Genomic DNA, 14,587 nt, shown 5'->3' on the forward strand with positions numbered 1-14,587 from the left:
GATCCACCTGGAGAAGGAACTGGCAAGCCACTCCAGTATCCCTGCCAAGAAAACTCCATGGACAAAGACAAAGACCAGGAGCCCTTAGAGAGTCATTCTGTAGGTTCTCTATCAGTAGGAGAAAATAACAGAGGCCAACCAGAGAATATTGAGAAGCAAAGCAGCTGGTAAGCCTGATCTGTATTAAACTGTACCAACAGGGTCCCCTGCTCCCTCCACGCAGGAGGGAGGAGGAACCCAGAACATTGGTGCGCAAGCTCTTATATAGACTTTTGAAATTGCCCACCCTGAAGCCCAAGACCACCCCCCAAAACATCATTCATACATCACAGGAAGAGGTGGTCCCCAGCAGAAATTTGAGTGTGTTGCTTCTCTCCTGTCTGCCAGGATACCTGATCATGCCTTATCTGATTGCCTTTTCTGCACAGCCTGGCCATTCCTTGGAGATGGTAAATACTTAGTTCCTGAATCTCTTGCGCATATTGATAGTGTGCTCCGCTTAACAGATACATGGTGGACTGTATTTGCCGGGATGTTTATGCCCCTACAGTCCAAAGGCAATTGGAAAGCTTTTCCCATTTCCTCCCTCCTTGCAGAGAAATATTTGAGGTCAATTTGGGAGAGTCGAAATGGCTTCAGGATTGCTCTCCTGTACTATTTCAGACACGTGGTTTAGATATGTATGTGCATTTGCCTTGTACATTTATGAACATATTACAGTGGTGCCTCGCTAGACGAATGCCCCGTAAGACAAATTTTTCGCTTCACGAAAGGAATTTTTGAGCGGAGGTTGCCTCGCTAGACGAATTCGTTTTATGAAAAAATCGTCTAGCGAATCACGGTTTCCCATAGGAATGCATTGAAATTCAATTAATGCGTTCCTATGGGCAAAATAATAATAATAATAATAATAATAATAATAATAATAATAATAATAATAATAAATAATAATATTAAATGCATTCCCATGGGATTCGCTAGACGAATTTTTTGTTATAAGAACTGACCCGTGGAACGAATTAAATTCGTCTAGCGAGGCACCACTGTGTGTGTGTGTGTGTGTGTGTGTGTGTGTGTGTGTATATATATATATACACACACAGTATATGACCTTAGAATTCCTATAATGGGGCTGGGAAGGTCAGAAGGGGAAATGGCCCGAGTTCTCCCCTCTGCTAGGGCGTACTTGTCTCCATTGGTTCATTTGCGCCAACTAAGGCTATTTGCCCCCCTAAGCCCAAGACTGCCCACCGAAACTGGCAGTGGTGGCTCTCTGGGGTTGCCTCAGGCCGCCTTTCGCACCCGCTCCCCCTGGTCTCTTTTAGCTGAAAAGAGGCACTCTGCGCTTCCTAACAAGTCTTCTGCTAAATTCTGAATTCATTCTGAGTATTCTGTCAGGGATTGCAGGGGGTTGGGCTTGATGACCTTTGGAGATCCCTTCCAACTCTGTTTGGAAGCAGAATAAAGGTAAAAGGAGCTACAGGTGCATTGTGGCAGGCTAGCTGAGCACTGCCCTTTGCGTCCCTGGCAAAAGGGGGTGTGGGGGGTGTCACAGTCAGCTCTGGGGCAATTCTCAAGGCGCAGGTGGGGTTAAAAGTCCCTTGTGCCCCCACCCCTTCTGCTCTGTTTCTCTGAGCACACAGATGTTGGAGGAAGAGGTCAAGGACAAGCCTTTCCCAATGGCTGCCTTCCAGATGTTTAGAACTACAACTCCCATCAGCCTCAGCAAGCCCTGGTTGGGGCTGGTGGGAGTTGTAGTTCCAAAACAGATTGGGGGGGAGGAGGGTGTATTTCCAGTGAGATGCTGGGAGGAAGGGGCAGGCGGTGTTTGCCGCCCCAGGCCAGGAATGTTGTGTGAACAGGAAACAGAAGGCAAGGAGGCCCTGTTGCCTAGCAACCGGCCACAAGGTCTGCAAGCTCCAACTCTGGGATGGAATTACTGTTCCCGGGTAGCGATTCCTCCTTCTCAGCACAAAGCAAAGCCTTGTCCTCCTCCTCTCCTTGCAGCCCTGGGAGCCAGATTATTTCCTTAGGACAGAAAAGGATCCCAGAGGAGGAGATGGCCTCTGACTGAAAATTAATAAAAAATTATTATAAAAAAAAAAGGGAGGAGAAAACTTTCTTCATGGAGCAGAGCCAAGTAGGTGAGCAGAGCCTCAGCGCTAAAGGGTGGCCAGGGGGCCTTTGCTACAGGATCTGGCTCTGTCTTGCTAGCCCTATGGACGTCAGAAGAGGCTGCTGGATCAGGCCAATGGCCTTTTTATCCCAGCGCCCTCACAGGGGCCAACCAGATGCCCATTATGGAAAACCCGAAAGCAGGATCCGGGCACCAGAGTCCTTTTCTCCCCTCCTGTGGTTTCAAGAAACTGGGATTCATACCCATTGCTGTCTGTGGCTGTAGAGGCCCAGCTTAGCCCTCATGGCTAGGAGCCATAATAATAATAATAATAATAATAAATAATAATAATAATAATAATAATAATAATAAATTTATTTATTTATACCCCGCCCATCTGACTGGGTTTCCCCAGCCACTCTGGGCGGCTTCCAACAAAAGATACATTAAAACACCAGCCATTAAAAACTTCCCTAAACAGGGCTGCTTTCGGATGTCTTCTAAACATCAGGTAGTTGTTTTTTTCCTTGATATCTGATGGGGAGGGCGTTCCACAGGGCGGGTGCCACCACCGAGAAGGCCCTCTGCCTGGTTCCCTGTAACCTCACTTCTCGCAGCAAGGGAACCGCCAGAAGGCCCTCGGCGCTGGACCTCAGTGTCTGAGCTGAATGATGGGGTTGGAGATGCTCCTTCAGGTATACAGGACCGAGGCCATTTAGGGCTTTCAAGGTCAGCACCAACGCTTTGAATTGTGCTTTTTGTTCCAAGCAGCAAAGTGCATCCGTTCAGCGACAAACACCTGTTTGGGACTCAGGGCTGCTTGCTTCAGCAAAGTGGCTTGGGAATCTTGCAGATCTTTTCCCTTCTTGGGGATTCTGAGCTGCTCAGTTGTTTGGATGCTCCTCTGTTCTCCTTAATAAACGTTTCGTTTTACTCGATTGGTTTGATCGGATGCCTCTTTTCTCCAGTGAGCTGCCTCCAGAGTGGCTTACAGCAAACATTCAAGCCATCGAAATGCAGAGCGTTGGAAATACAAATATACTAAAATACAGAGCATGCCAGTATAAATTTTAAAAAACGACATAAATCAACAATTCGGCAAACACAGAAAAAAAAACCCTCCTCAATATTATAAAAAAATAATCCAGGCTGAAGTACATGAATACACAGCAAAACAAGAGTGAGCTGGCAATAAACTTTCTGGCCCTGGTCTTGCTGCCCTCTGAATTCTGGTGCTGGAGGAGACTCTTGAGAGTCCCATGGACTGCAAGAAGATCAAACCTATCCATTCTGAAGGAAATCAGCCCTGAGGGCTCACTGGAAGGACAGATCCTGAAGCTGAGGCTCCAGTACTTTGGCCACCTCATGAGAAGAGAAGACTCCCTGGAAAAGACCCTGATGCTGGGAAAGATGGAGGGCACAAGGAGAAGGGGACGACAGAGGACGAGATGGTTGGACAGTGTTCTCGAAGCCACCAACATAAGAGCTGTTCGACAGTGGAATTTGCTGCCAAGAAGTGTGGTAGAGTCTCCTTCTTTGGAGGTCTTTAAGCGGAGGCTTGACAGCCATATGTCAATAATGCTTTGATGGTGTTTCCTGCTTGGCAGGGGGTTGGACTGGATGGCCCTTTTGGTCTCTTCCAACTCTATGATTCTACGAACATGAGTCTGACCAAACTGCGGGAGGCGGTGGAAGACAGGAGTGCCTGGCGTGCTCTGGTCCACGGGGTCACGAAGAGTCGGACACGACTAAACGACTCAACAACAACAAGGGCTGACTGAAACACAGTTCCAATGGGAGCGGCTGGTGGCATGCATTACAGCAGGCTCCCACATCCTTACTCCAGAGGAGGCTGACAGCAACAAAAGGCAGATGTCGGGGAGGGCAGTGAGGGCCTGTCTCTTCCTCAGCCTCCTGGGAGCATCGCCTGGAGGTGCAGGTCGTCTTGCACTTTGCCGGCCTGTTATTCTGCCTGCTCTCAGGCCGGGCGATCAGGTTGCGCCATGAGTGGCGCCTGCCAGGAGCTTTACCTTATCTCTTCTCTTTCCCTGCAGAGCTGGAGCCTCACGACGACCAGGTCCAGAGTTTGGCTTGGAGACCCGATGGCTGCCTGCTGGGCACTTCCTGCAAGGTGCGTAGCGTAGACCAGGGGCTTGGGGTGTGTTTGTGTGTGAACCTGCCCTTCAGGTCAGCGGGTGGCTGCCGAGTGATTCTCCTCGGGCTCCAGCCTCTGCGCTGTGACCCACTTTGCTCTTGCCGTGACGCCAGGGGGGGCTGCTGCTGCTTCTGACCAAGAAAGGTCTGTGGCCGAAAGGAGCAGCTGGAAGAAATAAGTGGAGCCAGCAAAAGGGGCTCCGCTGCTTCCACAGATCTCTCTGCTGTTCTGCACCCTCTTTGCTCCTGCCCTATAGAGTGTGGCACAGGGGGAGGTGCCACTCAGCCATGCAGCCCCCTGGGTGACTCTGGGCCAAGTCACTGTCTCTCAGCCTAGCCTACCTCGCAGGGCTGTTGTGAGGATGACCTGGGGAAGGTGAGGAGGAGCACATGCACTGCCTTGAGGAAAAGGTGGGCTATAAATTTAGTAAATAAATAGTATCATGCCCCTTTAGGCAACCACGCCCCCCCCCCCAAAATCATGGGAACTGTAGTTTTTTAAAGGACCTGAGAGTTGTTAGGACACTCCTGTTCCCCTCAAAGGGCTACAATTCCCAGAGTTCCCTGGGAAGAGGGATTGGTTGTTAAACCAGTCTGAGAATCGTAGCTCTGCAAGGGGTCTCCTAACAACTCTCAGCACCCTTAAGAGACTACAGTTCCCAGGATTCTTTGGGGCAAGCCATAACTGTTTAAGGTGGTTTTTGTTGTTGTTTAGTCGTTTAGTCATGTCCGACTCTTCGTGACCCCCTGGACCAGAGCACGCCAGGCACTCCTGTCTTGCACTGCCTCCCGCAGTTTGGTCAAACTCATGTTCGTAGCTTCGAGAACACTGTCCAACCATCTCATCCTCTGTCGTCCCCTTCTCCTAGTGCCCTCAATCTTTCCCAACATCAGGGTCTTTTCCAAGGATTCTTCTCTTCTCATGAGGTGGCCAAAGTATTGGAGCCTCAGCTTCACGATCTGTCCTTCCAGGGAGCACTCAGGGCTGATTTCCTTAAGAATGGATAGGTTTGATCTTAAGGTTTAAGGTGGTATGATACCGCTTTAAATGGCCTATACCACCAGTGAACACTGGGTGGCGCAAGACGCACACATACAGTAATACGGCTCCCAAGGACTAATGCTTGGTGCAAAAAGGCGCATTGAAAAGCCTGTGGCGGAAGCTGCTCTCCTGAACCCGATGCAGAGTTCTTGCGGGGCTGTTTCTGGAGATGCTCAGCTGCAACTTGACCTCTGGTTTCTCTCAGCTTGGAAACAAAACAAGGAGCACCTGCTCAAATATCTTTATTTCATAAACTCTATGCACTGCTTGATTGCAGAACAAAACAAAACAAACCCCAAAGCGGTTTGCAAAAAGGTGAAATGATGAAATGGAGAAAAATCTGCAGCCGTACTTTAGAACATACGAAAAGTTAAAAAGGAGAAAGCGGATTAAAATTCACCTCCACTTTCTAAGCATCCAGCATTGCAGGGGGTGGGGTGTTCTGTGATCTGGGTGGGCTTGCAGACCCTCCTGTTTTTAGCAGGCACCGAAAAGAGTACAGTGAAGGCCTGATGTCAATAGGCAGGGAGTTCCAAAGTGTAGGTGCTGCCACACGGAACGACTCGGTTCTTACAAAGGTGGCACCTGTAGAAGACTCATGCCCATTCCACCACCTGGAGGGGGCGCATGTGGACTAAGGGGATCTTGTAGATAAACTGGTCCCAGGTTGTTAAAGGCTTTATCTACTAATAATAACATGCATGAACCACTGCAGCAATCACTGTGGGATCTGCTAGCATAGAAACCATTGCCTGGGAAGTTCTGCAACCTTTCCAGGTGTGTTCAGAACCAGTCTTTCAGATGAGCAAAGGGACCAGGTGTAGTTTCACTTAAGGTTCTGGTTTTTCTGGTGTTTTGGGAGCTTTTGCCTCTGTAGACCAGCAAGCATCAAGGGCGCTGGGCACTGAAGCAAACCAGAATTAAGCCAGAAAATGCGTTTCAGAGCATTCATGCAAGCAGAGATTCCTAAGTCAGCTTCGTACCATGGTTTCACATTCTGGTCTGCTAGTAGTCAGCTGAGCAGAGTCGATTAGGGTTGCCATATTCCTGACACCCACAAAATTGGTGAGCTTTTTAAAGGAAACCACCAAAACTGTTCATCTTTTTTTGGGAAAGAAACCCAAATTGTTCAGCTTTTGAGGGGAAACCTAACCCCAAAATAGTGATTTTAAGCTTTTTTGAGCTGTTTCTGCTGCTTTTTCCATCGCGTTGCCATGCATCCAGGTTTTCCCTGACATTTTGCCAATTCAACAAAATCCCCCCAGATGCCATTTTTGCACCCCAAAACCAGGTCATGTCAGGAATTTTCTTGACGTATGGCAAGCCTATAGTTGATGGCTGTTGTGTGTTTGGACAAACAAACCAGAGTTAAGCTCAATAAACCACGGCTTAGCAAAGTGTGTGAACCAGGCTTCTGTTGATTATACCTTTTATTTATGCTTTGGCTGGTACCCACTGTACAAGGTTGGGGTGCCAGGAGGTCACTGGGGCATGGCTAAGTTCTGCCTTCCTCTCCATCCTCTCTTGCAAGGATACTGTGGACGCTTAAGCATTATAGTTCTATATATAGTGCCTGACTAAATTGAAATTTGGCTGCTGTGTTTGTGACGAACACCTGAGCCCTCGTGACCTCCCTTTCTTTCTCTGTCCTCAGGATAAAAAGCTGCGGATCTTTGACCCACGTGCCAAACCTACAGCTTGCCAGGTATATGGGCCGATTTGGCTGGGGGCAGGGTGGGGTTGGGGAGAGGGCACTGCCAGGACTGGCTTGTGCGGAGACACCTTGCCTAAAGCTGGTTGTTCTTCCTCCAGAGCAACTTCCTTGGGTGCCAGGATCCCAAGGTTCCTGCCCCTCTTAACAGCTCACAGCGTCAACTTGAGAAAATGCCAGGCGGCTGGTATGTTATCTGGCGTTGGGCTAGCGAGAGCCACAGTGGCGGTGTGGCTAGCCCAGCCTTTGCCGTCCAGGTGCCCTCCAGAGGTTTTGGACCCCAGCTCCATGGGCATCATATCATGTGTGGAAGCACCCACACCGAGCCCTCAAATGCCCCTTATTGCTTTGACAAAGCTCCAGGAGGGAAGCCCTTGATGCAGCGCAGAGTTAAACTGTGGAACTCACCCCCGCAGGAAGCGAGGATGTCCACCATCCTGGCTTTAAAAAAATACTACACAAATTCATGGATCCTTTCTTTCCATTGGAGTGGCCCTAATTTCACAGGCGCGGGACCGCCCAAAGGGCAGACGGCAAGGCTGGCGTCAGGTCAGCCACAGGAAGGGCTGGGGCTCCCGGTGGCTGCCAGCCTGGGAGAGTTCCTCAGAGTCAAGTGGCAAAACACTTCCTCTCCTGTACCATGTCAGCCTCCAGTGGGAGGGCCCGGAGTCCAGGATTTGATGCCCATATTGATGTCTCCACCTCCATCGTTCTGCCCGGACACTGAGGTCCAGCACCGAGGGCCTTCTGGCGGTTCCCTCATTGCGAGAAGCCAAGTTGCAGGGAACTAGGCAGAGGGCCTTCTCGGTGGTGGCGCCTGCCCTGTGGAACGCCCTCCCAACAGATGTCAAAGAGGAAAACAACTACCAGACTTTTAGAAGACATCTGAAGGCAGCCCTGTTCAGGGAGGCTTTTAATGGTTAATAGATTATCGTGTTTTATTTTTCTGTTGGAAGCCGCCCAGAGTGGCTGGGGAAGCCTAGCCATATGGGTGGGGTATAAATAATAAATTATTATTGTTATTATTATTATTCATGTAGGAAAGCAGCGTCTTAGCAAGAGGTGCTTGGCCTGTGCTCTGCCCTGCTGTTCTTCTGCATTCAGCAAACTTCTCCTTTTAAAACCTTCTGCTGCCCTTTGCGGCTCTCTCTAACCCTGGAATGGGGCCGCCTTGGTGAAGACTTTGTCCCCCGCCTCATTTCCCTGTGCGTCTCAACGAGTCCTCCTGGCTTGACTTGTACTGGCGGCCGCTGCTGGTCTTTTGCTTCTGTGCCCCCTCCTCCTCTAACCATGCCCCCCCAACCCCTGAACCTTAGGGGCTGCCCCCAGAGCAAGCCGTGTCTGCTCCGCTCTGCATCCCTCTTACCTGGCGTGGGTCCTGGGAAGATGGAGGAGGAAGAGGAAGAGCTTCCTTCTGCCCACCCCTTCCCCTCCGCGTGGGAGCTGGCTGTTCACACCTCTCATGCTCCAGATCCAGCTGTGGGATTGTTTGGGGGGGGCGTGAGGATCTGGGGGGGGCGTTCATTCTCCCTCTCCCAACCCCCTACTTCCCTCCCACAGAGGTCACCTCGGGGGTACCTGGCTCCCACCCTTCTCGCTTGGTGGGAAGTCCGGAGCCTTCCCTCTTCCCAAGAAGGCCGTGGGAAGCTCTGGAAGGGAGCTGGACTGGGTTTTGGGAAGGCCTATTTATAGCAGCGTGCGGCCAGCGCTCTCAGGCTCCTGCTCCCCAGCGGAGTAGGGGGGGCGGCCTCAGGGCTTCCGCTTCTCTTCTCACCCTCCCCACCCCCTCCAAAACGCTGCTCCTCCGTCCCGAAATGCTGCACCGAGGAGGAAGCCGCGGGGAGGCTGAGCCGGGAGGAAGGTGGGGGCTGAAGGCAGAGGGTCCCTGCAGGAGCTGTGCCAAGCGCACCCTCCGTCTCCCCGTTCCTTGGAAAGTGTCAGGGTGCCCCAGCAGCAGCTGGCAGAGAGGATCGGGGCCTTTGCGTTGTAACCGGGACCCCTGCTGGGATGGCCCCACTGCAGAAACGGGCAGTTGTGGAAGGGGCACCTGTGGGGCTGTAGAGCCCACTATTGTCTTTGGGGGTGGGGCAGCCAGTCCTGGAAGAGCCACAGAGAGCAGCAGGGGCCCAGCCTCTGCTTCTGGGGCCCTCGGGAGCCCAGTGGGGCCCCTGGCCCAGCTGTGGAAGGAGAGAAACTGATCCTTGCTCCTCTTCTGTGCGAGTCTTGAACTCGGGCATCTGGGCTGCCCACTGGGTTCAAGAGGCTGTGGTGTGTGTGTGTGTGTGTGTGTGTGTGTGTGTGTGTGAGAGAGAGAGAGAGAGAGAGAGTGTGTGTGTGTGACGCACACACTGAGTTGTTACTTGTGGAGGTGGAGGAATCTGTGTCGGGAAGGAGGCGGAGGAAGTGAGCAAAAGTCTGGGAAGGAGATTCTGGCACAACGTCTTGCTTCTAGGGCAGCTTTTGAAGTTCTCTGAGAGGCTGTGACCCAGAGCGGGCGGCTGCGGCTGTGGTGTGTTTGTGTGTGCAAGGCAACTGTTCCCCCCTCTTGCCAATGCTGATGTGGCTGAATGCTCCCTCCCTCCCTAGACTTTGCCTTCTCACTTTCTGCAGCTCCCTTTGAAGGGCTGCACCCTCTTCCTTGGGCAGTTTCCTTGGAAATCTAAAGGGGCTGGGGGGCGGGGCGCTTTTTGGCTTCAGGCTCTAGAGGGCTTCCTGCTGCTGGGATGTGTGGCTCTGCCTGGTGCAACCCAGATGTGTGCTGAACCATGACTCCCAGTAACCCTATCAATGGGCCATGTTGCGGGGAACTGGCCTGATGGAGTCCCACAACATCTCAACATCTGGAGGTCTCGTGCCAAGGCCAGTTCCACTCTAGTCTGCTCTGGATATGAATCCGGGCACCTAGAAGGGACTGAACATGCAACATGTGTCAAACCCCCCCCCCCCCGCCCAGTCATGGTTTGCTGCATGCTCAGCGTTCTTGCTGGGCGATGGTTTCCTGGGCCTGCAAAGGCACGAGTTGGGGGCCCAAGTGGACCTGAATGCCTCCCTTGCGTGACCCTCCATGGGCAGAGACTTTTTTTGGGTGGGGGATAGGTGTTTTGTTTTGTTTTTAATTACATGATCAGGAGACTGTACGGTCACCCTGACTCTACTCATTCCAGCCCAATGGCACAATTCTATAAATTACAATACAGTGGTACCTCTACTTACGAATTTAATGCGTTCCGAATGCACATTTGTAAGTAGAAAAAAAATTGTAAGTCGAATCCCATAGGAATGCATTGAGAGAAAAAAATTGTAAGTTGAAGCAACCCTATCTAAAAATTCGTAAGTAGAAAAAATCCTATCTAAACCGCATCCAAAATGGCGGACGGAGCTCCGTTCGTAAGTAGAAACATTCGTAAGTAGAGGTACCACTGTACAGTGGAATCTCTGTTTTCAAGGGTCTCGGAAGCCGAATGATTCGGAAGTCGAACGGCGAAAATCCGGAAATGAATGAATGCCGAAAACCCGGAAGTGAATGCTTCCGTTTTTGAATGCGCCTCGGAAGTCGAATGGCTTCTGAGGCGTGTTTCTCCATTTTCTCTCTTGAAATTGCCGACCGCCCATTGCGCCTCGGTTGTCAAACGTTTCGGAAGTCGAACGAACAGTCTTCCGGAACGGATTATGTTTGACAACCGAGGTTCCGCTGTACAAGAACCAGTAGATATGTTAAGAACCACCCATGATATCAAAGTTCTCTGGCTGATGAGGAAGGTTTTTGAAGGTACCAGAATTAGAGGGAGACTTTACTCAGGTACCCCCTCCTTCTTTTCCGTAACAAAGGTGTTGCAACAAAGGACATGTCAAAATAGAAAGTTTAAAACCCAATTTCATCGGAGAGTCCTTTCCATTTGTTGGGTGAAATAAATAAGGCCGCAGAAGCCGTTGGTTAGAAGTGGCCTCCTTATTAAACCAACCTTAAATCAATGACTTCCCTTCTTCTCTTTCACTGGTTCATACAGTATACTGTTGTTGTTGTTGTTTAGTCGTTTAGTCGTGTCCGACTCTTCGTGACCCCATGGACCATAGCACGCCAGGCACTCCTGTCTTGCACTGCCTCCCGCACTTTGGTCAGACTCATGTTCGTAGCTTCGAGAACACTGTCCAACCATCTCGTCCTCTGTTGTCCCCTTCTCCTTGTGCCCTCAATCTTTCCCAACATCAGGGTCTTTTCCAGGGAGTCTTCTCTTCTCATGAGGTGGCCAAAGTATTGGAGCCTCAGCTTCACGATCTGTCCTTCCAGGGTGCACTCAGGGCTGATTTCCTTAAGAATTGATAGGTTTGATCTTCTTGCAGTCCATGGGACTCTCAAGAGTCTCCTCCAGCACCATAATTCAAAAGCATCAATTCTTCGGCGATCAGCCTTCTTTATGGTCCAGCTCTCACTTCCATACATCACTACTGGGAAAACCATAGCTTTAACTATACGGACCTTTGTCGGCAAGGTGATGTCTCTGCTTTTGAAGATGCTGTCTAGGTTTGCCATTGCTTTTCTCCCAAGAAGCAGGCATCTTTTAATTTCGTGACTGCTGTCACCATCTGCAGTGATCAAGGAGCCCAAGAAAGTAAAATCTCTCACTGCCTCCATTTCTTCCCCTTCTATTTGCCAGGAGGTGATGGGACCAGTGGCCATGATCTTGGTTTTTTTGATGTTGAGCTTCAGACCACATTTTGCACTCTCCTCTTTCACCCTCATTAAAAGTTACAGGTAGGTAGCCGTGTTGGTCTGAGTCGAAGCAAAATAAAAAAATTCCTTCAGTAGCACCTTAAAGACCAACTAAGTTTATATTTTGGTATGAGCTTTCGTGTGCATGCACACTTCTTCAGATACCAAAATATAAACTTAGTTGGTCTTTAAGGTGCTACTGAAGGAATTTTTTTATTTTGCTTCGACTCAGACCAACACGGCTACCTACCTGTAACTAGAACTATGGAAGGCACCACATTGAGCCGCATGAAATGGAAGTCCATCTATCTGAAGAAGTGTGCATGCACACGAAAGCTCATACCAAAATATAAACTTAGTTGGTCTTTAAGGTGCTACTGAAGGAATTTTTTTATTTTGCCTCATTAAAAGGTTCTTTAATTCCTCCTCGCTTTCTGCCATCAAGGTTGTGTCATCTGCATATCTGAGGTTGTTGATATTTCTTCCGGCAATCTTAATTCCGGCTTGGGATTCATCTAGTCCAGCCTTTCGCATGATGAATTCTGCATATAAGTTAAATAAGCAGGGAGACAATATACAACCTTGTCGTACTCCTTTCCCAATTTTGAACCAATCAGTTGTTCCATATCCAGTTCTAACTGTAGCTTCTTGTCCCACATAGAGATTTCTCAGGAGACAGATGAGGTGATCAGGCACTCCCATTTCTTTAAGAACTTGCCATAGTTTGCTGTGGTCGACACAGAATTAATTGCAGCAATTAATTCTGTATAAAACCACTAAGCACAAAGCACAATACCAGCAACGTGACCAAGACTTTGGAGGTTTTTAAACAGAGGTTGTCAAGGGTTCCTGCATTGCAGGGGGTTGGACTTGGGGCTCCCTTCCAGCCTTGTGATTCTGCGATTGGGTTCCATGATGTTTTCACCCTTTGGGGTCTCTTTCCTCCACTTTCCCCCCTTAGCTCAGAGGGACCCTGCCTCATCCTCTCTCAGCTGTTCTCCTGTTTTTAAGCCCAGGGGCTTCTTTCGTTCCTTTCTCCTCTGCACATGCTCAAATCGCTCAGATGCAAGCCCAAGGGACCCATGCCAAACCCACAGCTGAGAGAGAGGGAGACAGGGCAGAGACAGCGGGTGGGAGTCAGTTTTCCAGGCGGGGCACCTGTGAAATGGGCGGCTGCTTCTCCCAGCCTGGCTCTTGATGCCCTTTTCCCCCTTCTTCCTTGCAGAGCATCCTGGCACATGCGAACGGCAAGGACTCGCGGCTGATCTGGGTGGATGCTGAAGGTCACCTCCTCTCCGTCGGATTCAACCAGGTACAGTACCTGCCTCCATCCCCTTTATAATGGAGCCACAGAGTTGGAAGGGGTCCCAGGGGTCATCGAGTCCAAAGCCCTGCAGTACAGGAATCTTTGGCCCAAGGTGGGACTCGAACCCACAACCCTGAGATTAAGAGTCTCCTGCTCTACCAGCGGAGCTATCCTACCTTTAGGAAATCAGGAAGAGGAAAATTAGTGCTGGCCAATGAGCTAAGGTGGGAGCAAAGACTTTTTGGACTTGGAGCAGACAGGAACTGAGATGCATGCTCTACCTGGCGGTTCTGGCGCAGAGCTGACACACAGGGCCTGAGGACTAGCGTCTTGGTCAGCACAGCCAATTGAAATGAAGCCAAAGGCCAATCTCCCCAAACTTGGTACCCTCCAGAGTGATGTTTCAGTCTACAGGGCGGTGCTGGCTGGGTGTTGTGGGCCAGAACATCTGGAGGAAGCCAACCCCTGTGTGGAGGACCTGCCTCTTTCTCGTTAGCTTTCCTAGAACTGTAGAGCTGGAAGGGACCCTGAGGGTCATCCAGCCTGACCCCCTGCAAATGCAGGAATCGCAACTTAGCAAGGAGCCGAGTTCGTGGGGAGTTTTCTGTTGCCAGAGACCATCACCCTGCCTGTTTTCCAGGTGAGGGAGCGTGAAGTCAGGCTTTGGGACACACGGAGATTCAGCAACTCTCTGGCCTCCATCACCCTGGATGCATCTCCCAGGTAAGACCAGTGAGGGGGAGGGGGCAGGTGGGGGGCTGGGAACAGGCGTGGCTTTTGGGGTGCTGTTCAGCTGGAGTTCCCACTGTGGGGCGAGGGGGGATTTGTTGTTTAGCCTTGGAGGCAGAACAGAGTGTGCTTAATCCAGTGCTAACCTTAAGTGTCAGTTTGACCCCCCCCCCGCAGGGAGGAAGTGGGGTGACTTGGGGATGAAAAGAGGCAAGGGATCGGGGGGGGGGGCACGCTGGCAGTGCAAATAAATGCTCATCAGATTTCGAATAGCTGGTGCCACTCAATCACGTCCACCCATTTTGTTGAATCAATCAAACGAAATCGTCTCAAATTGGATTTTGAATAGACGTGCAACCGGCTGTTACCGTCCTGAATTTTATTGTGCTGATATCTTCCTCTGTGGGTTGTGCGAACCGCTGTTCTGAATCAGGCTTTTTACGGGGCAGAGGAGCCAAGGGGGCGGTGGCCCAAAAGAATTTGGGATCCTCTGGCTTTAACCCGTCAGAGCTTTCTGGGCTTTGAATGCAAGAACCCACGGGACTCTCTTTGAGGTTGCATCGCTCCTGCATGTTGGGCGGATGCAGAAGGCGAGGAGCTTTCCCTGTGATAGGAGGGGGTCAACCCCACGGGTCTCTCCAGCTTCAGCACTTGCCACTGACCCATAGCTGTCAAGTTCTCCCTTTTTTAAAGGGAAATTCCCTTCTGCTGAATAGGCTTCCTCGCGATAAAAGGGGAAACATGACTGATAGCTATGCACTGATAGCTATGCACATGAGGCTGGCTACTCCAGAGAAGGGCCTTTCCAGTGTTGGCAC

The 14,587-nt window shown here is 50.6% G+C and overlaps 1 protein-coding gene across 1 annotated transcript in view; it reads left to right on the plus strand.

The window, feature by feature from the left end:
- Positions 1-14,587, plus strand: part of CORO7 (coronin 7) — a 90,095-nt gene that overhangs the window by 11,259 nt on the left and 64,249 nt on the right. Inside the window, exons 6-9 of the mRNA XM_035132186.2 lie at positions 4,171-4,247; positions 6,967-7,017; positions 12,960-13,046; positions 13,681-13,763. Coding sequence (XP_034988077.1) covers positions 4,171-4,247; positions 6,967-7,017; positions 12,960-13,046; positions 13,681-13,763 — 298 coding nt within the window. The remainder of the gene's footprint in view (positions 1-4,170; positions 4,248-6,966; positions 7,018-12,959; positions 13,047-13,680; positions 13,764-14,587) is intronic.

Source organism: Zootoca vivipara, chromosome 14, assembly GCF_963506605.1.
Source record: "Zootoca vivipara chromosome 14, rZooViv1.1, whole genome shotgun sequence".
In the NCBI taxonomy this organism is placed as follows: Eukaryota; Metazoa; Chordata; class Lepidosauria; order Squamata; family Lacertidae; genus Zootoca; species Zootoca vivipara.